Here is a 27,211-nt window from a genome sequence, read left to right as displayed (position 1 = left end):
TGAAATTTGAAGATTAGAATACAAATGTAAAACACTGATACTGCACAATTTAAAAACTATAAAAGCAAATCTTGCTAATTTTATCTACTCACAGTTGTAAAAAGTACTTTAAAAATGAACCATTGACATTTTTTTAAAATTTATTTGTAATGTTTAACATTTTATGACTGCAGTTGTTTATTTACCGTGGCTTTTTCTGTGAAAACAAGAACAAACACGCCAGTGCAATTTTAATCATTTTAATTACAGAGTACTAAAAATAACATTACATAAAATGTCTTTTTTTAAAAGAAACCATTGAATATTACAAAGGTCTGTAAATCTTGTAAAGTTAGGATATAAAAAAATCTTTGAACAGTGGTGCATAATTGAGAAGAAAAATAATTTCCAATAAAATGTACAGTATATATTAACTGTTCTACGTAAAAAGTATGAGATGGACAACACAAAACTGACATACGAGATGAGTCGCCGCCGCCATTTACCGCGACACGTAAACGCACACAACTCAACGTATGTAATCATTAAAAAAAAAAAAAAAAAAAAAAAAAAAAGACATTTACAAGTGACAAAGACCGATGAGTGTTCCCCAATATCAAACCCTCACTACACTGGCCTTGATTCCATCATACTTTATCCACAGGTTTTTTTTGAAACTGTACACAAAATGGAGGCGCAAACCTCAAAAGTTGATCGTTCCGCCACGAGGAGGTTCACGCGTCTTATATGCTACTTTACAAGCGCGCAATCAGATCCACTGACAGCTCAACGGGAGAGACTATACACACACAAGAAGGGGATTTTGTGAAAGGGGGGGGGGGCATGCTTACAATGTGCTCCAGCCCTTGTGAGGATGCTTTTTTATTTTTTTTTTTATTTTTTTTTTTATTAGCTCACCAAATGAAGGCCAAGCCATGTCCAGGAGGTATTTCATCATCTTCATCATCATCATCATCGTAGTCGTCGTCATCACATTTCTTGTTTTGGTAAACCGAGGGAGGCGGAAGATGAGAAGTTTGGGTCCAAAATGGCGGCGTGTAGCTTGAGTCCCCCTGAGTTAGTGCGAGCGTCAAGAGTCAAGGCAGACGCCGCTGGCGCCTTTTAAGATGCTCAAAGAAAAAAAGAGCCAAGAAATACAAAAAAATAAAAATTCAATGCTAAGCTCACAGTTAGCGTTGGAGAGTCAAGCTTGTTAGTGTGGTGTGGGGGGAAAAAAAAAAAAGAAACAAAAGAGTCCTGCTCATTTCCTGAAAACTGCTTTTCTTGTGTAGCGTCCCACCACAGGTGGGCGTGTGCTTTGTGTTAGCAGTCGTGAGTTGAGGGGGGTCCGGTTTGCGTGTGTTGCTGGTAACGAGAGTTAGATGAGGGGGGCCGTCGTGTCCACCGTCGTCAGGCCTTTGCCGGGGTCCAGGCCGGCGAAGAAGCGCACGTCGCGGTCCTTGTCCGACTGCAGCGCCATCACCGTTTCCTCCAGCTCGTCCGACGAGGCGCAGCCCGCCTCCTTGAAGTAGGCTGAACATGCAAGACAGCACAAAATGGGGGTATGGGGGAGGTCAGCTGGCTTAGTGGCAGAAAAGGAATCACAAGTCAAGCTATTGCTTGCCTTGTGGATGCTGGCAAAAAAAAAAAAAAAAAAAAAATCTGATTGGTTATGGTGTTCCCGTTTTTTAGTGCCGTACCTTTCTCCATGACGCTCTGCCGCAGGGCTTTGGCCACCAGCACGCGCACGTTGGCGACCGGGTCCGATGAGAGGCTGAGCAGGCTGGGCAGCAGGTGCTGGCTGAACTGATCCATGGGCATGCAGTCCTCCTCCACCACCGCCTGGATCACACGACGACGACGACGACAAATGAAACATGTTGAAGTGCGGAGGGACGACACATCCAAGTAAGCGTTTGACGGACGCCGCAAACTGGCTTACCTGGCAGATGAAGGCGAAGGCTTGCCGTCCCACCCATTTGGGACAATGGCAGAACCGGACGGTCAGCTCGTTGATGAAGTTCACGCCCAAATCATCCGCACCGCTCGAATACAACTTCTGGAGGATCTCCACCACCTGACAACATCCATCCATCAGATTTGTTTAAAAAAAAAAAAAAAAAAAAAAAAAAGGGGCCTTGAAGTGAACCTTGCGGGATGCCAAAATTCCACATTGACTCTTTCATTAAATTGACTCATGGGATTAAATAGAGTCCATCCGTCAAAGCAAAGAACGTTCATGGTAACGAGCCTAATCTGGCATAATTTAACGTACCAGCTTGTAGGAGATCCACCTGACTTCCGAGACCTTATCAGAGCAGAGCGTGAGCGCGATCTGCCTGAGGTAGTCGTACACGTCGTAGTGGCTGTACAACTCGATGATCAGGATCAGCTGCCTAGAGGCGGACCCCAAACAAGTCAAGGAGGAAGCAAATTAGATCATTCTAAGCGCCAACCCACACAATCGGGATGGGAAAAAACGCGCCAATCAAAACGCACTCTGCCAGCTCGTATCGGAACCTCCAGTTGCGGCTGTTGTCGGTCACCATGAACTCTTGCAGCTGGTACAAGTATTCTCTCCGCTTGTCTGCGTGAAGCAACTGGAAGCACAAGATCGCGTACGTCAACATGTCTGTCGTTGACATGGGAAGACATTCGTAGGCTGTCGAGTGGGTGCCAACGCGACAGCTGGCACACTCATTGGACAGCTGAAAATGCAAAATAGTAACACCGACAACACATGCGCTGCTAAATTTAACCCATTCACATGTTCATTGAAGCAAAACCTTTGCTCCCGGCTGTTTTACTGCATTTTGACTGATTTTGCAAGGTCCACAGAATATTGTGTTCTATTGCTATAAGAATATGGAAGCTACCAAAAGAAAGATTAGAGTCTTTTCTTTCATCAGGGAAAAAAAAAAAAAAAAAAAAAAGTATATTTGTATCATTTTCCTTTTTGCAGCAATTAGCATTTGAATATAGCTAAATTTCATCAACATTCACAATCTTGGTGAAAATACTGGCAAAAAGAGCTTGTCGCAACATTGCCCTGGCTTATCTCTTATACTCTGCTGCCACCTGCTGGCCATTTTCTTTTGTAATAACGACCATTGATTTAAATGGATACTTGACTCGAACAATTTTCAGCAGTGAAAAGTTCATATTTTGTCCAAAATGAATTTGATAACCATTTATTTTTCTTGTAAAATTAATACAAAAAAAAAAAAAGAAAAAAAGAAGAAATAATTTTTCTTCTTGCTGTCGACTGATGATGACATCACCTGTGCTGTGGAAACAGGTAACGGCTAATCATGGCTCACCTGTTTTCTGAGTTTGGTCAGCAAACTGAGCCATGATTGGTCGTTACCTACTTCCTCAGCACAGGTGATGTCATCATCAGTCAACAGCAAGTAGAAAAATTACTTCTTTTTTTTTTAAAAAAAAAAAGGTACTAATTGTACATGAAAAATAATGAAGTTACAACATGAATTATAGACAAAATATAAACCTTTTTTACTGCTGAAAATGGCTCAATGAGTCAAGTGTTCCTTTAAGCGACCTCTTCAGGTCAGAGGCTGCATCAAATCCTACTGTATGCTCAAGCATAGGGGAAATAAAACAAAAAAACAAAACATATACTGTAAATAGGTTTTGGGGACCGTGGCAATATATAAAATAGAACCTTTTTATACATTTTTGGGAGAAAATTAGTTATTTTTTAGAAGGTAAAATAGCATAATATATAAGTACAAATAAAAATAAAATAATAAAAAAGTAAATAATAATAATAATAATAATAACCAACTTAAATGAGGCTTAATTTGTTTTACTATTTGCTGCCTGGACAAGATGCCCACTTTGGATGTATTTTGTGATTAAGAGCCTTCCCGATTATCATTTATCTTACTGGCTGAACATGCTGCTCATCTACCATTTATGTTGCCATCATAACGGTCTGCCCATTTATTTTTCAGTCTGAATAGTCTGCCTGGCGTGAGACCATTTTGTACTAAAAAATAGTAAAGTTAATACTCCAACAGTCAATAAATTTTAACTGCTTAAAATAAAAGTATGTATCACCATATTAGGGGAATATTTGTTTTACCCCTAAAAAAAAAATTATTTCAAGCAATAAAATTGTGGCGATAAATGAAGACGTCGTAGACTAAAACAACGTGCTAACAAATGTCCTAATGGTCTTTTTTTTTATTGGCGTTTTATAAAAGGGGAAGCAGATTCTCCCGTCATACCTTGAGGAAGTCATAGAGGTGCTTGAGGACGCCGATGCGGACCTCGTCCAGGTCCTTGAGGAAGCCGTTGAAGATGGGAACCAGATCGGCCGCCGTCAGTTGGTCGCCCAGGATGACCGCCAGCTCGTGGATGGAGAACGCCAGCGTGCGGCGCACTTTCCACTGCCAGAGAAGGGAGGCAGACGCACAAAGTGGATGAGCTGTATAAAAGGCAGAACACTGGAAGCAAAACATCTGAGTTTTTTATAGCAATAAAAATCCTCCAGAAAACCACCAACGTTCTGTTATTAGGCCATTACAATTTTTAACCGTAAACAATCGCATGATTTCAATAGCTAACTTACAATTAATCGCAAATTTTATATCTGTTCTACATGTACAATGAAAATATTTTTCATACTCTTGTTAACACAAAAGTGTGGAACAGTACAGTAATTTCATAATTCATAAAATTGAGTTCAAATTAAAAAAGATGTGCATTACTGGTTTAAAAAAAAAAAAAAAAAAAAAAAAAAAATAAGTGTGATATTGATTGAAGACTGATTGTTGCCAGTCCATTTACCATTTAATTGACTGTCCAGGCAGGCTGCCTATTTATCTTGGTGCCTAAATGTGGTAGCCATTTACCATTTATCTTGCTGCCTTAACAGACAATCCTTTTCCCCTATTCTTGGATGCCTAGTTATCATTTAACTTAGCCACCCATTTGCCTTTTTAGTTTACTGCCGAGGCCCATTTACTTTTTTAGTTTGCCAATGAAGGAGACTGCCCATTTACCAGCCTTTTGCCTAAGCATACAATCCATTTTACTCTTTAATTTGTTACCTATATATATACACACACATATACATATACATATATATATATATATATATATATATATATATATATATATATATATATATACACACACACACACACACATATATACATATAATTATTTTTTTCATTTATTATATGTTTTTTCAATTTGGTATGATTTTTAGTTTATTATGAATGCTTTTTCATTCATCATTTATGTTTTTTTAATTTTATTTTTCATTTCTTTTCATTTTTTTCCCATTAAAAGTATGTTTTTTTTAATTTACTTGTTATACAGCAGAGTATATATTTTCTAACTCGTCTCGCCGAGACGAATCCGCGGCTGCCCGTATGTCCGCGGAAATCTGCGAAACAGCGAGGCCGCGAAAGACGAACCCGCGATAAACAAGTGAACACTGTGATTAGGAAGAGATGTTGCCAAAGCATGGCACATGAGCATTTGTGCAAAAACAAATTACATCCTAAATTTCAACGTAAGAGGGTTTTCTTCACCTCAAAGCCGTCGCTCCTGTGCCTTACCTGCACATCGGTGGCCAGCGTTTCGTAGGTGTCTTTGAGGCAGTGCCAGTTCTGTCGACCCAGAGTGAGCGCCACGCCCGGCAGGCTGAAGGCACAGTGCTTGGCAATCTCCGTGTCAACCGTCTGAGCCCGCGCCGGGTCCGTCATGGAGAGGTACTGATCCAGCAGCTGCTGGGGGATAACATTCTGCAAGGCCAGGAAGACAAGTTAGCAAGTTTGCAGATTGACAAACCACTTTCAAATCATAATAAGTAATCCATAGATGCACTGACCTGGACTTTAGGCTTGTCTTCACACACGGAATCATCTTTACCCTCTTCCTCTACACTTTCAATGAGTTCAGACACCTGAAGTACAACACCATGTTGTAAAACCAAACAGGAATAACACCAACTCTTGACATCCAGACACTCATACCAGAACTGGGGAGTCAGGCGGAGACTCTTCCGGATCTTGCAGGGGTTCCGTCTGCGTCTCCTCAATTCCTTGCTCCTGGACCGGACACGTCTCGGTGACGGAGTGACTTTCCGTCGTTTGCTCCTCCTTAGCGAGGTTCTCCTCGGCGTCGGCCTGAACCTCCACCGATTTGTTCTCCACAAGCGGGCTGTCGGCGTCGCTTTCAGTGGGGGAGTCCGACGGCTGGCTTTCCGTGGGACTGTCGTCAGACGGGCTATCGAGCTGAGCGGCCTTCAGAGCCGCAGACAAAACCTGAACTTGAGCTGGGGCAGAAAATTAGCCAATTTCAACAACTTGGGCCGAAAAGGATTTATTTACTAAATATTAGGGCTTGGCGATATGGCCAAAAAAATAAAATCTTGATTAGTTTAGTCAGTCAGGACTAGTACGATTTCAATCCATTTTAATCTCAATGAACCCAACAAACGTTTACCGGTATTTAAAGGTTTAATTTATTCAAAAATAATTCCTGCGCAAAACATTCAGACAACATTAATGTACAGTGTTCACTCATTTTCTGCTGGGGTTATGTTCCAAAAAAATACCTGCAATAAATGAAATCCGTGAAGTAGTTAACTTTATATTTTACTCACCACACAGTTTATACACACAGGAATGTACTTTTTTTTAAAAAATTTTTAATTTTTTTTTTATGAACAAACATTCTCCATGTTCAAACCGTAAAAGCGAGGGAACACTTTATACGGATTCCAAATCAGTTTCAATTCATAGTTTGTGCCTAATTGGCACAATTAAGTAGTTGGTAAGCTATTGTAAACATGTCGTGTAAACCACCCATCCTGCATTCTGTCACTTTTGGAAAGTTAGAACTCACAGTAACATCTGGATGTAACAGAACATAAGAACAACAACTTTTAATAATCCAGAAGACAAATTTGATTTCACCATTTTGCAAATTTTCAACAATTAGATTTTCAAGATGACCATTAATCAAATTGGATTTATTGCCCAGCCCTAATCGTATCGTTGCCCATCAGCTCTGCCAGTGACGTACGGTATGACTAAAGTAAATTTTTTTCCACATTATCCTAATGTCAAATGTGTAAAAATAAGGTTGCGAAATGGTGTGCCACGTTGTGGCGTCCACTCACCTTGGACATCCGGGTCGTCCATGTGCGGCTGCAAACAGTCTAAGACCATCTGAATCTGGTCGCTTGTAGTCTTTCCAGTACCGGCCTTGGAATCGGGAAGGCTTCCGAAATCTTCCGCTTCCCTCTGCTCCTCTTTCCTCACCTCCTTCTTCTTCTCAATCACGTCCCCCATTTGACAGTTAAGCAGCTCCAGTTCGCCGCTGATGTCTGGTAAAGGAGGCCTCCAAAAATGGAAGGAGTTAAAGTTCTCATCCGCCTGCGTGGTTTCTTTGGCGTTCCTGGCGTTGTTGCCCGCATGCGCCAAACTGCTGAACGGTTCCCCTTGAGCGAAGATGTGGCTGTTGTCGTCGTAGTTCATCTCCTCGGCCGCCGGCACGTGCTCCGGCGACGGCGTGGCACGGCCGTCTTGGTTGGGAGGAGTGTGAGCGATAGTTCGTTCCGTGCGGCGGCTGCTGCTGATGTCGGCGCAGTTGAGGGAGTTTAAGGAGCAGTCACTAGAATGACAAACACAAGAATGCTAAAAGTTTCCCCAACATAAATCTGTCTAATGCAGGAAATGATCTAATTTATCCATTTGTGAATGTTTTGAAGTGTAAGATGCATTCAGGGATCCGTTACCAACACATTAAATTTCCATAATTTGTCAAATTTCTTAAATGTTTTGAGTAATTTTACTTTCCAGCCAAAATGAGCTGTCATACGTATGGTATGCGTATGCTGACAGTCAGGCCCAACGTTTTGTTAGAAATTTAAATGGAGGTCAAATGTCTATCAAAAAAAAAAAAAGAAAAAAATTTTTACACATCAAAAAGTTTGAAAATTGTTCAATAAAGATGTTTTAAGACATTACAACAGAGTCAAGATTGGCATTTGTATTTTAAAAACTTTTGACATCAAGCAGTACCCTGCTTTACCTGTCTGACGTGCACCTTTTAACATCGAGGAGCCCGCCGTCCTCTCTGAAGTGGAGGCCTGCGCTGGTTGGGTTGGCGAAGGTGGAGATGAAACGGCCGAGAGACTGAAAAGCCGCCTGCCGCACCTAAATAAATATTTAAGAACATTATTGTTGCACATTTTTTTATTACCTAAAACAGCTGAATTGCTAATAATTGCTAATAATTTGTGTTGTGAATTGTGCTCTGTAACACATTAAAAAAGAAAGAAAGAAAAAAAAGAAAAAACTAGACAAGCTAACTCCAAGCACCGGCGGAGACAGCACGAGTATGTTGGTGTTTGTGCGTCTTACCCAGCGCGACTGGTCGCTGATGAGGTTGATGAAGAGTGGAGACAACTTTGCACGTCGCACCTCAGGTGAGGTCGAATTGGAAACCATCATGAAGCACTCAGCGCAGGCTTTCCTGATGCCCCACAAGCTGTCTGAGCACAGGTCGAAGAACTTGGGAATCTATGATAAAAGCAGTAAACAGAGTGCCAAACCTGAGTTTATTTTATTTTATTTTTTATTTAAAGGGCCTGTATACAAATAACGTAGTCTCTTGGTGTCTTTGCCAAGCCACCAAGTGTCAAAGTAAACCAGCAAGGTAAATATTGTAGCTGCCCGCTTCCGACAATAGACCGAGACATTTTGTACTTCCAAGCTACGACGACATAGGCTTATTTATATGATAACCACCCCCAAAAGGAGTTTAACCTCCCATGACTTGATTAGCCAGGCTGGGTAAAGATCCACAGCCACAGCACAATTTTGATTGGTAAATTTGTCATTATTTTGGACAGAAACATAAAAACTGTTGCCTGCACATGTGAGAATATTTTTATTTTCTATACGGTCGCTTGCTTTTTTTTTTTTTTTGCTACATTTTGGGTTGCCAGGTTCAAGCACGGCCCCAATCATGGTAATGAACGCCATTCTCGTTCTTGAAGGGGATTGCACACAAGGTAAAAGGTTAATTTGAGGGTGAAAGTGTGCTCTCATTCTTGATCCTTTGGATACTATTTTTACAAAAGAATATTAGAAACAAGATATTAAAATAGCTTGAAATTGTTTTAATTTGTGAAAAAAAAAATGGTATTCATTTTTAAAAGACCAGTTCGTATCCAATGGCTTAAAAGAAACAAAATCAAGAGGAGTAGCATCAGTGGCAAAAATGCTGTTTTAAAAGTTCTTACCAGTAGTTTTTCTGTGGCTTCTTGACCTACAATTGAACAGAACTCTCCAAAATTGGCTGCACAGACCTAGAATACAAGAGGTAGGGAAAGAAAAATGACTTTTGCATGCGTATCTTTTCAAAACTGGCACCAGTCATCCATGGAATTAACATTCCACAGGGAAAATAACGGGGATTTGCGTGCCTGGCTGATGCACAAAATCAAACAAAGTCTAACTTGCATATTTATCACAATAATTCCAACATAGCATAATCCCAGAAAAGCAAAATACCTTACCTTGCGCACTTGGAAGAGTCTGGCGTCGCTGCACAAGTCGCAGAATCGCGGCAGTAAGAGATGCTCCACTGTGTCTTTGCTCAGCATGGTCACCACTTTACACATGATCTGAACACAAACGTAAAGGCACGACAATGCTCAAGTTGTGTTGATGCTTTCTCAGTAGTAAATGTTGCCAAATTGTGAGTGAAAGAGGGAAGAGTGCATCCTCTAAAAAGGCACAATAAATTAGAGCTTGGGAACTTGAATGGCCCCGTGGTTGAACAACTTGGAATTTATTTCATTTTAATAAAAAAAAAAAAAAAAAAAAAAAAAAAAAAAAAAAAAAAAGGGGACGAGATGCCACCAATAACTCAGAACCCAAAGGAAAACAGGCCTTTTAAAACCACACACACACTCAAAGTCACAGATATTAGTGTGGTGATGACGGCGAGTCAGCGATCTTCGTGAAAAACAATAATGGCTGTACCTCATGTGTGGATTTTGTTCTCTAATGATGCAAAATCAATATGTGTCCAATTGCTTGATCAATCAATGGGATCATCGGTAGAAAAATGAATAAACGCTACCTGCAACCTTAGATTTGGCCTTCATCTAAGTCATAAGCAGTAGAGAACAACAACTTTTAGACTAATACACTTAACTCACTTGCTCCCAAAAACATAACATTCTATTTTAAAATGTATTTAAAAAAAAAAGACGTATTTATACGTTTTATTTTTTTAATGCAAGAGCATACAGAAGGTTTTCATGCAGCCTCTCACCTGCAGAGAAAGGGTGGAAAAAAAATGGTCGTAATTACAAAAACGTGCCAGCAGGTGGCAGCAGAGTATAATAGATCAACCAGGGCCATGATGAAAACAAGCTTTTTTCCCCAACAATTCTAAGAAAATTTGTGAATAATGATGAACCTTAGCTATATTCTAATGCTAATTGCTGCAAAACGGGAACAAATAGAAATATTTTTTTCCTCATGAAAGAAGAGACATTAATCTTTCTTTTGGTAGGTTCCATGTTTTTATAGCAATAGTACACAATATTCTGTGGGCCTTGCAAAATCAGTCAAAATCCAGTAAAACAGCCGGGAGCAAAGGGGGTTGCTTTCGTGAAAATGGCTGGGAGGGAATTAGATAATATTTTTAAGTTTTCTGAACACAACATGTAGGGTGGGCAGGGTGAAAACAGACAGGGTATCTTTAACTAACTCCTCCAATCATCATCATAGTGATTGGAGTAAAGGTTGGCTGAATCCTGACTAATCACTCTCGGAGAAGTTAGAAAATTTTCATCTGTGAGCGTCTTCAAACCGGCTGCGGTTCGGCGACAAGAAAGCCCCCGTGCAGTGGACAGGATCGTGTTTGAAATGACAATACTTACAGCAACCGCCTCAATCTTGTAATCGTCGTCGCTGCTGGGTTCGGTGAGGTCCAGCAGAACCGGACAAACTTTGGTCTCCATGTCAGCCTTTGAGATGAGGCCCTGCTCCAGCAGCACCAGCAGCGCCGCCTGGCTGGTCTTTCGCACCTGGAAAAATACAATAAACGCGGACATTTGAAATCAATTTTGAAACGTTTGAGTTTATTGAGATATCAGGGGGAAACAAGGGTTTTGAAATCTTACCTGGTTGTTGGGATCGGTGAGATACCGGACTACGATGGGTACTAAGTATCTGGAGAAAGCGGCAGGGAAGTTGGGCCGACTCTCGTGTAAGAACATCGCGATGTTTGGGACCTGCTCCATCAGCTCGGCTCGCACCGTCGGCTCTGACAAGACAGACACGTATTATTGTCACGTGTGAGGTTCGTATTTGACCAAACATCAGGTGCAGCTATATACTGAAAGCATCTAGTCCATGAGGGGGAAACGGCATCTACCTCCATCTTCTGACATTCTGGCAACTGTCTCCATGACACTAATGAAGTCATTTTCGTTATCGCTGAACTCACGAAGCACATCGAGCAGCCCGCGAGCCACAATCTGCCTAAAAAGCAACAGGAGTGTCGAGTTAGTTCGCCTGCCGGCAACCTGTGCGCACAGGCAGTGTTAATAACACTGTCAGGCAAATTGGGCACACACACACATTGCGAAATCAAATAGCCAAGCTGGTTTACAACAACTAAAAGTTTATTCAGAACAAAAGAGCATTGTGTATGTGCTTTGTGTTTTCTGACCTGCAGGACATGAAAGCGTAAATAATAAATGGCGGCAATTGTTGTGTCAGTAAGCCCACGTTCCAACCGGAAAAAAAAAACCTACGACTGTATATTTGGAGTCTTCTGTCGATACTCTGCTTATTGTGTGGCATTCGTACAGGTATGTGATGAACACTCACCCTGGAATGCAGACATTCACTTAGGCGTCAAAAACAGAGCAGACTAGGACGCCATGTTCATCTTGAATTATGAAAGTAGGCATGAGCATTTCAGGAAACTTTGCTGATCAATACTTGGTAAAAATAAACTATTACTGATTCCCTCATGAGCTGAATTGTATTTATTTTTGAATGGTTGATTGCAAACCGTTTTAGATTTTGCTGCCAAGTTTTCAAAAACCAGCATCTCTCTAAATTGCTCCAAGATATAAGATCTCCACTAAATAAAGATCTCAATTAAATTTACAATGTATTAAACTAAACATTTAAAAGATTTTTGATCAAATTCCAGTCATTAAAAACTCTCCTCGTAGTGTTAAAGATAAATTTACCGCCTAACAATCAATAAACAAGAACAACTTTGTTATAACTTGACATGGAAGAGCAAGCTGACAAGTTCACAGGAAGGCTACAAGTTTATTTATTTATTTATTTATTTATTTTTATTTTTTTAAATCATACTTCCTGCCAGATGTGGCACCACTTTGCAATCCGCACACTGTCGATGATGCCATTTCCTACACCAGGGGTGTTAAGACTCAAAGCACGCTTTGGCTCGCTGGCCAAACAAGATAAACATTTTTTTTTGCACAACTTTAAATGCTTTTAAACATAAATGTGATTTTCTTTTTTATTCCAAAATAAATCAACACTATACGGGCTCTTTATTTGGGCAAATGAGGCCAACATAAATTGCAATAAAAGCGGACAGGTGGTGGTTAAAGAAATCACCAAAATCACTCAAAACATACATAACGACTGCAATGACAAGGAAATAATAAAAGGACAAATTACTTTAACTATTAACACATTTTTTAAATGTTTTAAAAGTAATTTTTTAGTACAAAAAAAAATCCACATTGAATGCTCTGAAGTCCATTGCAACTCCATCCGGCGCGATAAAATTTATCTCAAAGAACAGCCACTAACAAATATGCGCAACCACAGACAAGTGTTTGAGCTGCATGCGGAATGTAAGCAGGGAATGATTGCAGGTTGCCCATTGTTTCAGTAAAACAAGCTCTTGCGCTGCATTATGGGATTTGTAGTTTGTGTGTCATCAGTGCTTCACATCTCATCATTCAAAAATATAATTGTGACATGTACTGGAATTGGAGGAAGAATTGCGGCGGACTGCCTGCCCTACTCTTCAGGGGTGAACTTGCTGTGTGTTGCTACATTTTCGCCATTCACTAGTAGCAAATTCATGCAGTGCATCAAAGCCAAAAGTTAAGCCGAGCTGCAACAAGTTTTGTTGACTGTCGTTAAGACGGAATGATGAGGTTTATTACGCAACAATGTTTTATTGCAATATTCGCAGATGCAGCACATGATGGATTCTTTCTTTTTTTTTTTTTTATTCCTTCTCCAAACTCTTACCTGTTAAAGACATTTTCACTGAAGGCGTACTTCTCTAGCCTCCCAAGTGGCGTCAGGTTGTCCTGGCCTGCATCGAGGAAGGCCGTGATGCGGATGCTATCACACTCTGAACCGTAATCATCAAATCCAACTGCAAGATGAACACGAGGCATTCCTTTTAGTGCCATTAGGCACAACATTCATTCGCCAATCGAGTTTACAGACCAACTGGATTTCATTTGGAAGAATATCACATTTTAAAAAGCTCACATAAAAAGATACCATTTTAATTTGATTAGAAAAAAAAATTTAATTGACAAAATTATGGTCTGTAAAAAAACATTTAGGAACTACAAAGGTAGGAAAATTTAAAAATAGAAGAATAACATTGAAAATTTACTAAAAATTATAAAAACTAAATAGAATTTGATGAGAAAAAAAGTTCTGAATTTACACGAATAAAGTCACAATTTATTCCAAGAATAAACACCACCATATGTAATATGTAACCCTTAAAAAATAAATAAATAAATAAATAAAAAATCACGCATTATTTTACAAAAAGTTATTAGGTCCCCTAAAAGTATGAATACGACAAGAATAGAGACATATTTACATGAATAGATTATAAGATATCACAAGAGCAAATACGCAAGCTGAAATACAAGAATAGAATTAGAATTTTCCAAGAAAAAATAGAATATGAGAATAACCATGATGAATGAAAGGAATCTTAAGGCCGCAAAGAAAATCAGACTAATACTACTAGAATAAAAATATTAATATTATGAGAATAAGGGTCATAGTTTATCAATGAATAGCCATGTTATCAGAATTATGGTTGAATAAATGTTCTTTAAAAATACAACTTTGTTCTTGTAATATCACTTTTTTTTTTCTTATGTACTTACAATCATCCATATCGTCATGGCCATCTTCGAAGTATAAAGATAGACCTGAAATGATAAAACGTGAAGGTGAAAAAAATTAGCGGTCATCAACACACCAGCACCTGCTGATGCATCACACAAAATGACTTCTCGGTCGATCACATTAACGACGTGGGGACAAAGTCTGCCTCAGTGAGAGAAGGCCAGGGTGAATCAGCCTGCGACAGCATCACTTTGTGAATGCAAATTAAATTGTCAGCGTACCAGCGAGTTAACAATTTTGGCATTTCCCAAATGTCCAAAATCTAACCGCGGCCTTGAGAAGTTGTTCAACAGTGTTTAATCATGGGCTGGTTGACTGCCAAGTGCAGCACCAACACACCAGTCGACACAACAGAATAGATGCATGGCTTCCAGTCCATAATGCGCACATCCAAAAACCGTCGCAGGCAGAAAGAAGGTGTTGGCAGCCGGGGGTTAAAAAAAAAAATAATCTGATCAAGAGATTATGTTGTGGGTATTTGCCTGCTGGTTGCTGGTTAGAGGCCGAGCAAGAATTCAACTCCTGCGGGGGGAATCTCTCACACTCACTCAAGCTGAATTTGTTAATCATGTGCTTTACTGATTTGTTCCCATGGTTACCGGTACTTGTTATAGATGATATACTGTACAGCGCTCTTGTTTCTGAAAGAGTAATTGTTGCTGAATCTCTTTTTTTTTTTTTTTTTTTTTTTTTTAAACAAAAAACAAAAACCCCACTAATTTAGGGAAAGGGTGGGAATCAGAGATAAAGGCGAAAAATAGACTTTTATTTGACAAGTAATACATTACAAAAACACTAATTAAACTAATTAAATTAGGCAAAATTATAATAACTTTTTCATTTGATCCAACCCAAAAACAGAAAGAAAAATACAACATTAACATTACGTAACAACACAGTACTCGTAATATTTTTTTCCCCTCGTACAATTAATATATTTTGGATCTCATTATAAAATCCATCATTAACCATTTAATACAACATTTATTTCTAGTCTATATAATGTTGCCTCAGCACAAATGTGAGTGTGTGAGGTACAAGGCTAGGAATGTTAGTCACATTTCGAGATGGCCTCTAATTCTTCCTAATTAACCGGTTTAAAATAACACTGTCAGCCAGTCTCATGTGATCGTGACACATAATGGCGAAGCCTGCTGAAATATTCATTTGGTGTGTACGCTATCGAAATAGCATACCCGCAATACAATAGCAATGGATTTGACTAGTTTAATTTAACTTTTGAAGGGTAGATTTCATCGATTAGATTTGTGATTCTCCAGATATGTTATGGGCCCCGCTAGTTGTGCAAAGGCTCCTTCTAGTAGTGTGTGAAGAAGCACTGGAATAAATATTCAAATTGTGCAAAATGTTACAGTGGCTTAAATGTTTATTTAAACCAGTCCATTACAATGCAGTTCAGTTGTATTTGGCTTTTAACTACATTAATAGTCACATTCATTCTTGTGTTTTCAAACATTTATTTTGGCACAATCTTTATTAATCTAAGTCTTGGGTGCAAATTAATACATTTAAAAAAAAAAATCATTGAAGTTTTCCATATTTAAGCGCAGTGTCAATATTCAAATTGCACACGGAGTTTACTTTTTAGGAATAATAACTTGGGTGTACCACGCTGCTGTATTATAATGATGGTCTCAGAAAATTAGAATATTGTGATAAAGTCCTTTACTTTCTGTAATGCAATTAAAAAAAGTCATACGTTATGGATTCATTACAAATCAACTAAAATATTGCAAGCCTTTTATTATTTTAATATTGTTGATTATGGCTTACATCTTAAACAAACCTCAAATATCCTATCTCAAAATATTAGTATATAAATCATATATAATCACTTGAATCGTCTAATTAACTCGAAACACCTGCACGTGTTTCCAAGTAAATCCAGAATGTATGACATGACATTTTTGTTTATTTAATTGCATTACGGAAAATAAAGAACTTCATCACAATATTCTAATTTTCTGAGACAGTCCTCTAAGTATTTTCTTAGGTTGTTACAGCAGCACAATAGTCTCACAATATTCCTATATGAACAACCAACAAAGTTAGAATTTAAAATTGAGTTAAAATGATTTATATGTAATCTATAAGAAATTAAAAAATAGGTTTGTTGATTTATTTGACATACACTCGCTCGATTTGTGAGAGAAGACAACAGAAGGTGTCAAGAACCATGCGCTCATGCCTGTGTTTACAGCTGGACATCGCGGGGGGATGTGCTTCGAATAGAAAAACAACTCGGACAAGATTAAACATGTAAATGCGGGGTCGTGATACTCGTGGTGATTTCTTTGTTAAACCCACGGGGAATGTTGGTAAAAACAAACAAAACAAAACATTTGATTTCGCCTTGGTAACAGAGTACATTGGTGCATTTGGACATCTTATGGCTGGAAATTACTTTAGCATTGACGCTAACGTTAGCTAGGTCAACACGCTTGCGCTTGTTATGGCAACAAATGGCTGATAAATGCAACATAGACACGCGGATTTATTGGTCAGTGTTGTTTTACTGGGATATCGGTGCGTAGAAAGTAGTTGTAGGGAGAAAAACCCCTAGAAATTGAGACATTTCGACATGCCCGGTTAGCTTTTGTTAGCCGACTTGGCTAGCATTGTTGCTAAGTTTGCTAACACTATTCGGTCCAGCACTTTCGCTCAGCACTTTTTCTCCTCCTGGAAACCCACCGCAAGGAACCGGAATTCAGCCTTTTTTTTTTAAGTCACCTAACTGTAGCGTTTAAAAGCGAGAGAACACAAAAGACTAAGTTCCACAATGGCTCTTACCTGCCATGTTGAGTATCGGCTCAGCTCTGCGGGCTGCCGTCCCGTGTGGGCTGTCACCAGGCGCTCAGCTGTCACTCAAAAAAAAAAAAAAAAAAAAAAAAAAAAAGCAAAAGCACTTCCTGAATGTACTTCCTGGGGTCGATCGATGTCGGCCGTTTTGAACACAGATTGTACTAATCAGCTTGGGAGCAAAGTCGACATATCTCGGGGTCGAACTGGCACTTTTGTGTTAGTGCGAATCTCCGCCGCCCGACTAAAGTGGAGGGGAAAAAAATTAAAAAAATAGCTGGGAGAGTCACGTGACCGGGCGCCGTAGTTCCAAGATGGAGACTGTAGTGCGAGTTGCTACTTTCGCTACTTAGCTTGCCTGCTTTTCACAATTATTATCACACCATGGCGAACGAAGACCTTTTGCTAACACGCAGTTACTTCTTCGTCTGAGATGTTTCCCCACCGACGAAGTGAGCAGGAGTCGTCTTTGTAAAATATTTAAGATAAATTAAAGGAGGAGAGCTAGGGAGAAAACAAAAGTGCCAATGAATGTCAGGTCGATGTGAAACAGGAAGCAGACATGTCGTTAAGGGAGTTAAAAGTTTGTCTTCTGGGGGTAAGTCAGCAACTATTTGTCTTAAATCAATTATCCACTATTTCCATGTGTTGTGCGCATGTTGCATCATTAATTAAATGGCCTTCATCAGGTTAGGCAAGTCTTATTAGCTCGAATTAAATTCGGGAAATATGGAGAAATATTATAAGTGTAGACAATTTAAATTCACAAAAGTGACATAGGACAGGAGGCAACTGATTAGTGCGCTGTTTGTGGTTACTTATCTTTATGTGAAACTGCAGAATCTTCCATCTTGCAAATCTTCCACAAATCCATCTTATGATAGCATCTGTTTACATTTTTGAAACGTAAGTAAGCGGAGATGGCAAGAGTACTCACATTCTGCACTTAAGTGAAAATACTTGGGTAGAAGTACTTAGGTAAAGAAGTGACAATTTGTTGTTTCTGTCATATATATATATATATATATATATATATATATATATATATATATACACACACACAATATCCACATTTGAATAAAAGTAGGTAAACAATGTTATTAACTGCGTCTACTAGTAACTTCTCGTACTGAGATGAAAACATGAATCACTGACTGGACACAGTATTGCTGAAAGTTCTGACAGGATGACAGGAGGATAATTAGAACTCAACTGTCAAGGTCCTGCGTGGTCTCCTGGATACAGTTCTCCTAAAGAGAACACCTGAAAAAAAACACACCTTATCTCTATGCCCAGCACTTTTTTTTTTCCAGCTTAGATGGAGAACCTTTGAACGCCAAAACCTTGTGGTTTTTAGGCTGCCACAAAACACAATGCATTCACCACAAAATGACAAACATTATACGGTTAATATGAGGAAAACACAAAACAATTAAGTCTGACTGGAATGCCGACCTAATCTTGTGGGAAGGACAGTATGTAAAAGGAAGTCATTGGACCCGCAATGACCGAACAAGACAAAAAGTTTTCAAATGTCTCCGAAAAGACAGATCACAAGTGTAGAGTAAAAATAGCAATGTGTATTGTGTATAATATATATACTTTGGTCCATATTCTATTTTTTAATTTTTTTTGCATGTTTTTCTGCAGGACACTGGTGTTGGCAAATCAAGTATTGTGTGGAGATTTGTTGAGGACAGCTTCGATCCAAACATCAACCCAACTATTGGGTAAGTTGTGAGTTGATTACATACACACTTCTGAAATAACAATTGATCATGTTTGTTCAAGACTTCACACAATAATTATTAGCAAACCGATACATATCAATGTCCTGCACTTTAGTTTTATAAATCAATGCAAATATTTTTCAAATGGTTACTCACTATACTGGTGTGCTATTTTTAGAACAGGCCCATGGGCTTCTCCTGTTACGTTGGTCACCCATGCACTACAGTTGTTGTACCGTATATTGAGCAATGAGCATGGATACATCACATGTGACGTGATCTATTCCGATCTGCTGTTTGTTTACAAGCTCCACTACGTTAATCAGATCAGCGTGGGACATGGTGAGCACTGAGGTTGATGTAAACATCATGTGATTTTTCAAGACGGAGTTCATTCATCTATTTAGCACAGTAGTTTTGATAGTTTTAACAGTTTTATGAAAGCAATATCTTGATAAAAACTCTTTAAGACAAGTTGATGTTTAATGCAGATTAGCCCAATGGCCCGTAGCCACTACATTACTCAGTCGGGACACCCGAAGTTTACTGATGCTGGTCCAGTTGGGTCAGTAATAATTTATTTTTTGATTTTAATTTATTCATTTATTGTTTGTGTGTGTGTGTCTTTGTGCATTTGCGCGTGTATGTTAATCATGTGGTTGGATCTCAGGCAAAAAACAAACAAAAGTAAAACATAAATAATAGTTTTAGGAGAAAAAAGGTGTGATAACGAATTGCATAATTAGATAGTTAGGACTAGAAAAATTGGCTTTGGTTAGTAATAATTCAATAAGCAAAATTACATCAACACGTTTGAATGTAATCCAATTAAATTGATCAGTCATCAACGATCTTTTTACTGCTTAGTGCACATTTTTTTGTTCACCAGGCTAAATCCTTTTGTACACCATGTTTAGAACAAGAAATACAGCAACAGCACTTAAAATGTCAAATGTTAAATATTTAGTTAGATTTTATACTGCCAAAAAACATAACATGCAAAAAAAAAAAAAAAAAAAAGAGTAACTACACGGCAGTAATATTTGTATGTCTGATCGTGATTTTCATGACCTTTCTTCATTGATTGGCCAGCACCTTTTAGTGAAGCATTTGTTTTGAGTTACCAAATCATACTTACACATCTCGTGATGCGTGATTTCTTCTGTGTTTTGTCATGTGTGTCACCAGGGCATCTTTTATGACCAAGACGGTGCAATATCAAAACGAGCTGCACAAGTTCCTCATTTGGGACACGGCAGGGCAGGAGCGGGTTAGTATCTTTTACTTGCAGACTTGTCTGTCTTATTTCAATACATTGGCAAATATTGTACATATATGCAGGGTACACGCATGGAGTGAATATCAAAAGTCTACACAGATCTCTGACTTTTTTTTTTTTTTTTTTTTTTAATGATTTTAGAACGAATCAGACGAAAAATATTTAAAAAATTATGACCTATAAATGACCTATAAACGGTGCAACTCAATTGGGGGGGGAAAAAAATTCTCCAGGGGAAGTAAAAATGGACAACTGAAAAAACTGCTTTAGTATGTCTATGTCATCTAAGGGCCGTGGACCTGGAAAGTGCACCTCTGCGTTTTTCCTAGTAGGGGGCAACATTTCCTTTGCTGTGAGTCAAACATTCAAATTGCTTCTCTTGAATGGCTGCACCAGAAATATCTGATAAATGTGATTTAGATTTGCATTCTTTGCAACATACAAGGAGACATGGACATAATTGAAAAAAATATAGTATTGAAATATCTCCTCAATGAGAACCAAGAGTTAAGGTGTAAGGTGCTTTTGTTTCCCTTTTGATTACTTTTGTTTGTTTTGTACCGCACACAATAACTTGCCATATCTGCACATGCTTTTCTCTTTCTTGTCCTGCTTTGGACCTGCTGTCGTCCTCTCCTGAGAGGTGAGATAAGAGGCAGCGAGCCTTTTATCCTCCTCCTCCTCCTCCTCCTGGGGGCTCTTGTCTGCTTTGCGGCCTTCAGGGGACATAAACACAGCCGTGGTTAAGATAAGGGGAGAGGATGAAACCCAAGCTGCCTCTTTTGCTGTCGCATGTCAAAGTCACTGCCACTTACTTGTCCTTCTCTGTGATTCATGCTCAGTTTATCGTGAGATGCACGTTTACTTTTCAATGCAGTTTCCCAAAGTTAGTTCCCATTTGATTTTCACTGAGCGTTCCTTGCTCGTTCCTGTGTGGTCTCTTGGCGCTTTCCCAAGTGGCTTTGCTGCTTTTTCCGGATCAGCTACTTTCGGAGCTCATGCGTGTCAAAATAAATGGATATTTTATTGTACTTACAATTGTATACTTTACACTCAGTTTACAAATAATGTTGTAAATAAGTAGTCTTGAGAAAAGTCATCACAGTGTTCGATGTGCCACCGTTAATTTTTCAAGCAATCTTTGTTTAATTAATTCTACTGCTCATGTCACACTGAGCAGGCAGATCAATTTCTATGTAAGCCACAATAAACAGTGAAATAGGTTGTGTTTTTTTTTTTTTTTTTTTTTTAAATAATTTTGATGGTTATAGCTTCCAAAAATAAACAATTTCAATCGCTTTCTAAATTACATATAGCAGGGGAGGCTTACAGTGTTAAAGCTCTGTGCATTGTTGTATGTGTACAATGTTTAATTTGCTGTTTTATGTTTAGTTGGTCAGTATACTAAACACAGTTCATAATGGCTCATATCTTTCATATCATAACTTTTACGTCAGGTCACTCACCTCTCAAGGTACCGCTGCAGTTTTGGGCCTGTTTAATCACTCGGTATTTTGTATTATACATGTATGTGAGTTTCTCTTTTTGTATTGAACTACTGAGATACATTACCCTTTTTTTTTTCTTTTCTTTTGCACATATTCTAATGTATTTAGATGCACCTGTATATATTTTTGGTTTGGTTGCCAGTGGTCAAAGGCACTGTGCTTTGAAATGCAACTGACTAAATTCAAGTAATCTAAACGTGAAAATAAGTCGAAGCTCCTACTTCCCCTGGAGGATTTGGTTTGGATTGAGCTGAGAGGGGTGTGATGAATTAAGGATCAAACGCACGTTCTTTTCCATTCAAGTCATATTTGTGGCAGCTCTCCTGACATTCTGCTCATCTTTCTCTTGATAACTTCCACATGTTTGAGGTTCTTTTGAATTAAAACGGCTCCCTCGTATGAGGCTAGAACAATGTGTGGTTTTTATAAGAGGGCTCTTCTGGCATTGTTGTCCAAATATTTTTAGTGGTTGCAGTTATTGAGTTTAATAAACACACTGTGATCTTAAGTTTGTAAGGTAGTAGCTAGAACCCATAAATAGCCTACATATTTACTAAACTTTATTTTCTCTCCATTTATTGCTTTTTCGTGTGTATTCATATTGTTGTTGTCCTCCCATAGTTCCGAGCTCTGGCACCAATGTACTACAGAGGCTCTGCAGCGGCCGTCATTGTTTATGATATCACAAAAGAGGTATTGTTTTGTATTCCTGTGTGCTGAGTGGATGTAGTTTCTTGCTGATTTGTCTGTGACTAATGCCTCGATTTATACCTGTAAGACTGCCGTAAATTTTGTGGTAGGCGCGTACTGTTTGTTCTGATCCATACAAAGATCTCCTTGACTGAGGTCGAAACTGCCTCTCCACTGAGTGGCACATCCTAAGTTCCCGCAGCTTTAGTTCGTATTTCTGCGGAGGGAAAAGTTGAACCGTTTTGGAAAGTGGATCCTAATGGCTCTCAATTTTGTCTGTCTGTTAACTATAAAGTTTCATCCAGCAGGAGCTAATTATCCTAGCTTAGCAAAAAAAAAAAAAAAACTGGAAACAGGAGGGAAACTGCTGACTAAGCGTTCTCCAAAGACACCAAATTTCACCGTGCTGGCGACTATGCAACACTTGGATGTGTGAAAACGACCCCTGCCAACTTTTGCAGGAGTAGCGGGAGGAGTCTTTTGCTTATTGGTGCAATGATCAGATGCCGTTTGTATAAGCTTGTCAATGTGCCTTCAGGAGTCCTTCCAAACGTTGAAGAACTGGGTGAAGGAACTACGCCAGCACGGCCCTCCCAATATCGTGGTGGCCATCACTGGCAACAAATGTGATCTGTCGGACGCCAGGTATGATGACGTCATCTGTCATGATAGACATGCCCGCCCAAGTAAGCGTTGAAACTCGGGGATGCTACTGAGTTAGTTTTGTGTGATCTGGCCTATTATCGGTGCTGATATTTGGCATTTTGACAAATATCTGCATCGGCCTTTTTACAACTCTGAAGGCGAATAAAGCTGGTATCAGTGAGTGGGTGAATGTTTGCGAACATAGCGAACATTAGGGTTTTCCTCAGAATTTGTAAGACACTCACAAAGAGTTTTTAATTGTCGCAAAGACATTTCAAACATATTCAGACAATTTTTCACTGTCTGTGAAGATCTTTTGAAACCTTTTACGAACCCTGACGAAAACCCCAAATTAGCTACAATTGCAATTTTGCATGCATTTGTTGCTCAGAGAGACACCGGGAACTTTTCATTTATGGATTCATTTAAATTTCCACTTCATAAAATATTATGCTGACACTGAGAAATTCCTACACTTTTTATTTTTAAAAATTAAATACTGTAAATAAAAATAAATTACCGGTATGTTGAAATTTTGGAAAATTTTATTTACAGTACAAAACTTTAGAGAACTATTTACTTGCGTACGTTCTAATTTAGCTTAATACATGCTGATGACCTTGGAAGCTCCCTGCAAGTGGTTATTTTTTTTTTTATTTAAACAAAGCTGACTAGTCTTTTTATATTTAAAATTAAAAGTTTTTTTTTTTTTTTTTTTTTTTTTTTAATTTGATGCTAATATTTTCTCTCTTACTGCAAATGAATATCGTCTTCAAATAATATTTATTGGTCTCCTTGACTGCTAATAATCAGTAAGAGCCCTGGAAAAACTTTATCAGTGTATCACTACTCAAAATGAAACAAGAGGTTCTGTCCAACTACACAATTTCCGTTTTTTTAGGAGGCTGTACTGTATCTCTTCAATCACTTTTGCCTCAAGGTTGGAGCTCATCCAGGTGTCGTTAACTGCGGAGTTACAACTGAATCTTTCTTTGTCATGGTTTGAATTTGGACAATCTGGCCGTGTGTTGAAACATAACCATTTTGACACGCACCGGTTGCAGGGAAGTCTTGGAGAAGGACGCCAAGGACTACGCCGACTCCATCCATGCCATATTTGTCGAGACCAGTGCCAAGAACGCCATTAACATCAACGAGGTGTTTATAGAGATAAGTGAGTGTTCCTTCTTTGAGACTTGCAAAGAAGCAAAAAAGATCGCTAATGAAGTGGATATCACACATATCGCTAATCAGGAATTTGCATTTGAGCATTTTACTTCCCTTTCTGATCAATATCAGGAAAGGCACGATTGTCTTGATGTCTCTAAAAGATGATACTGAGCGATTATCTTATGATGTGGGGTGAGTGGTTGTTTGTTCTCTCACTAGCTCCGTGATCTGTGTGGGAAAACATTCAGGGTTGGATCGTTTTCCTACCCCTTTAGATCAAAAAGTCAGCAATGGCGTCCCAATCACAAATTTCCCTAATCCTTGATCTGTGTTGAGTGATTTTTTTTATTTTTTTTTTTATTTTTTTTATTTATTTATTTATTTTTTTCCCCTCCCCTCACTAATCTGCTCAGAAAACAGTTGGGGCAGATGATTGTACATGTTAAATTTGATGTTTCATATTTCCAATTGAAAATACTTCTCAGAGGTTAAAAATTGTTACATGTGCGATGGCCATGTCTACAATCCCGGTTATGGACTAAACTTAACTTTAAGCGTACATGTTTTGGTTCAGTTTCTGTTCCTCCACGCAGGTAAGCGCATCCCAGTCGCGGATGCGGCCGGCGGAACATCAGGAAAAGGTTTCAAACTGGGGCGGCAGGAGTCGGAGTCTCGCAGGACATGCTGCTGATGATGCCGGTGACTATTGGAGACATTTTTCCGAACCTCATTCTTTCTTCCATTGTTCTGCCGTCAACACAAGCATGAGGAGTGACAAAAAAAAAAACGATGATGGCTTTTGGAAGTTGCAGACGAAAGCAGAAGGCATATGAGAGTGATTATTTTTTGATAGTGCTTAAATTATTGTTTTTAATAATTATTTCTCAACATCATGAAATAGACACTTCTGCCATCTGTGCAATCCATAATTTTGTATTATTGATTTCGTATGTGGGGAAAGGCGCATGTCAACTGCAAATATAGAAACTGATTAAAAATGAGAGGCAGACAATGACCTTTTATATGATATTGTGTTTCTTTTTTCTTTTTTTTTCTCCCCAATACTTAGAAAAAGGTAGGAATAATGGGTGAAATTTCAGGACAAACCTAAAAAGCACAATTATCTTGGCATGCCAACTCAATTTGACCTCTTAACATTCGTATACATACCCAGTTGTTCAGAGTTTCATTACTTTTTTGCACAGCAAGTTTGTTCTCAAACAAGCTATATTTGACTAATTCATTTGCCGGTTCAATTAGAATGTAAATTTATAGAGCCACCTAAACCATTGTGTTCACATTTTGACACCTTGAGACCAAGTTGACATCATACTATTCAACAGTAACTCACACATGTCATCAGTCAGAAGAGTCACAAAAAGAGTTAGTATATTTTTATTGGTCAATCCATGGATCAAACACCTGTTTCAGAATCACAACTTTAACAGTTGCACATTCAAAAGTTTAGAGAAAGGACAAATTATCCCAAACTTACTTTGTGACTAGTGAATATTGTGCTGTTCATCTCGTTAGAGTGCAGCCTTGATGACCTTTTGCTTAAACCGCTTAAAAGCCTCCGTTTCAGCATTCTTTTTTTGTTGTTGTTTTTTTTTTGTGCAGTAAAAACTCTGAAATGCCTGACCTACATTAAAAGAAAGACAAATAAGCTCAGGAAGCTGACGTGGCGCTACGTCAAAACACACTTTGACCCCTGGATGAACCTCTGCCTAGTCTGCTTTCACTTACCGGTTATGCATTAGTTAATCTTCTCTGGCTTTTTTTTCCCTTTGTAACTTGAGACACTTAACTTGCAGGATGTCTCATCTCACGCAGTCATCGATTATTTGTATTTGCTTACTTCTCATTGGCATGAAAGTGCAAACGCAACATCTTTGCTGCTTATTTTCATAACGAGCGGAAGCCCCAAAAGTTGAACACAATCCGTTCCATGACGTTGGTTGGAAATAACGTTCAGTGAATTGATTAGTTTCAAGCTCCAACTGCCTTAAAATACAGGCGGTTTTTCAAAATAACAGTTTTTAACATTCATAACAAATATAAATGTACACATTAACCACTCTATTTGACGTAAAATAAACTGCAGAGTAAATCTGCTCCCCGTTTTGAAGATCTGATGTATTATTGACAATAAAAATGTGCAGTTTTTTTTTTTTGTTATCAAGCTTCTGTGCCTCTTCCAACTTTCTCCCATATACCAAAAATATGCATTCACTGAAGACTCTAAATTGTCCATACTGTTGGCGTGAATTAATGCTGCATGATATTGGAAAAGCATGATATGCGGTATAGTTGTTGAATATAGCGATAGTGATATTATTGCGATATTTAACATGTACCTAACGAAATGACAGTTTTATTATCTAATGAATTACCTTTTTTTTTTTTTCATGTTGCAGTGCAAAATAAGGACGCTCAATGTATTCTCAGTTAATTAATAGTAATTAACTTAGATAATGTACATTTAAAAGCATACAAGCCTCCGCCCCTGCCTCTTGAAAATCAAACAGCAATGTTGATTATTTTGTTATCCACTTCTACTTCCTATATAGTGTATATATTATAAACACCTTTGATTGTGGATGTACTATAATGATTTAAAGTGAAAAGAGCATAACTTTGCTCAATTGTTTTAAGTCTGATTGTGAGATTGTGAAGGTTGCATAAATTTGTGGAATGGTGAGAAGCTGTGTGCACCACTGTTGGGTAAATACAAACGCCAATAATCTTGGGCTGGCCCTAGGATCGTGATTGGTCAATGTTATGTATATTGTACGTACGGCATTGACATTGCATTGCACAAAATTCAGTGACGATATTATGTCCTGAAACAGTTTAGCGACAATGTTAAGCATCTACATTTTTGATGATATCAGCAATGTGGTAACGATATTCACCTTAGTAATGTTTCATATTGACTGCGACTAAATGCCTGTTAAAAGTACTTGTTTGCAATGTATTTCTAAATGTGTGCAAAGGGAATTGTCAATTTCTTTATTAATAAAAGATTGAGAAAAATGTGCATTTTGTTTAACTTTTACACTTTTGTTATACTTTTTTTTTTTCTTTTTTTCTTTTTTTCTTTTTTCCCCCATGTATAAAACTAGAGAATGGGGCATTACACTGGGCTGGGTCCTGCTGGTT

The 27,211-nt window shown here is 38.5% G+C and overlaps 2 protein-coding genes across 2 annotated transcripts; one reads left to right on the top strand and one right to left on the bottom strand.

The window, feature by feature from the left end:
- Positions 1-122: 122 nt before the first annotated feature.
- Positions 123-17,869, bottom strand: ppp4r1l (protein phosphatase 4, regulatory subunit 1-like). The gene is made up of 20 exons (XM_077530836.1): positions 17,019-17,869; positions 14,186-14,230; positions 13,296-13,425; positions 11,419-11,525; positions 11,165-11,307; positions 10,922-11,068; positions 9,545-9,652; positions 9,269-9,334; positions 8,385-8,543; positions 8,053-8,177; positions 7,139-7,632; positions 5,988-6,289; positions 5,843-5,917; positions 5,571-5,756; positions 4,230-4,391; positions 2,479-2,579; positions 2,255-2,375; positions 1,922-2,056; positions 1,680-1,821; positions 123-1,512 (listed from the first exon to the last, which is right to left on the bottom strand). Exons 1-20 carry the CDS (start codon positions 17,023-17,025, stop codon positions 1,358-1,360), a joined length of 2,910 nt encoding a protein of 969 aa, XP_077386962.1. The 5' UTR covers positions 17,026-17,869; the 3' UTR covers positions 123-1,357.
- rab22a (RAB22A, member RAS oncogene family) lies at positions 17,130-27,089 on the top strand. The gene is made up of 7 exons (XM_077530842.1): positions 17,130-17,625; positions 18,678-18,757; positions 19,946-20,027; positions 22,166-22,237; positions 22,773-22,879; positions 23,944-24,053; positions 24,643-27,089. The coding sequence occupies exons 1-7, from the start codon at positions 17,590-17,592 to the stop codon at positions 24,738-24,740; spliced, it is 585 nt and encodes a 194-aa protein (XP_077386968.1). The 5' UTR covers positions 17,130-17,589; the 3' UTR covers positions 24,741-27,089.
- Positions 27,090-27,211: the final 122 nt, after the last annotated feature.

This window comes from Festucalex cinctus, chromosome 8 (assembly GCF_051991245.1).
Source record: "Festucalex cinctus isolate MCC-2025b chromosome 8, RoL_Fcin_1.0, whole genome shotgun sequence".
In the NCBI taxonomy this organism is placed as follows: Eukaryota; Metazoa; Chordata; class Actinopteri; order Syngnathiformes; family Syngnathidae; genus Festucalex; species Festucalex cinctus.
This window is presented reverse-complemented; position numbering and strand designations above follow the sequence as displayed.

Bases quoted from the DNA above. Each gene is read 5' to 3' on its own strand.
- ppp4r1l (XM_077530836.1), bottom strand. The intron at 5,918-5,987 runs GTATGAGTGTCT...GTTGTACTTCAG, and splicing joins CGCCTGACTCCCCAGTTCTG to GTGTCTGAACTCATTGAAAG. The intron at 1,513-1,679 runs GTACGGCACTAA...TTGCATGTTCAG, and splicing joins GCAGAGCGTCATGGAGAAAG to CCTACTTCAAGGAGGCGGGC.
- rab22a (XM_077530842.1), top strand. From the start codon at position 17,590: ATGTCGTTAAGGGAGTTAAAAGTTTGTCTTCTGGGG. The intron at 17,626-18,677 runs GTAAGTCAGCAA...GTTTTTCTGCAG, and splicing joins TAAAAGTTTGTCTTCTGGGG to GACACTGGTGTTGGCAAATC. The intron at 20,028-22,165 runs GTTAGTATCTTT...GTCCTCCCATAG, and splicing joins ACACGGCAGGGCAGGAGCGG to TTCCGAGCTCTGGCACCAAT.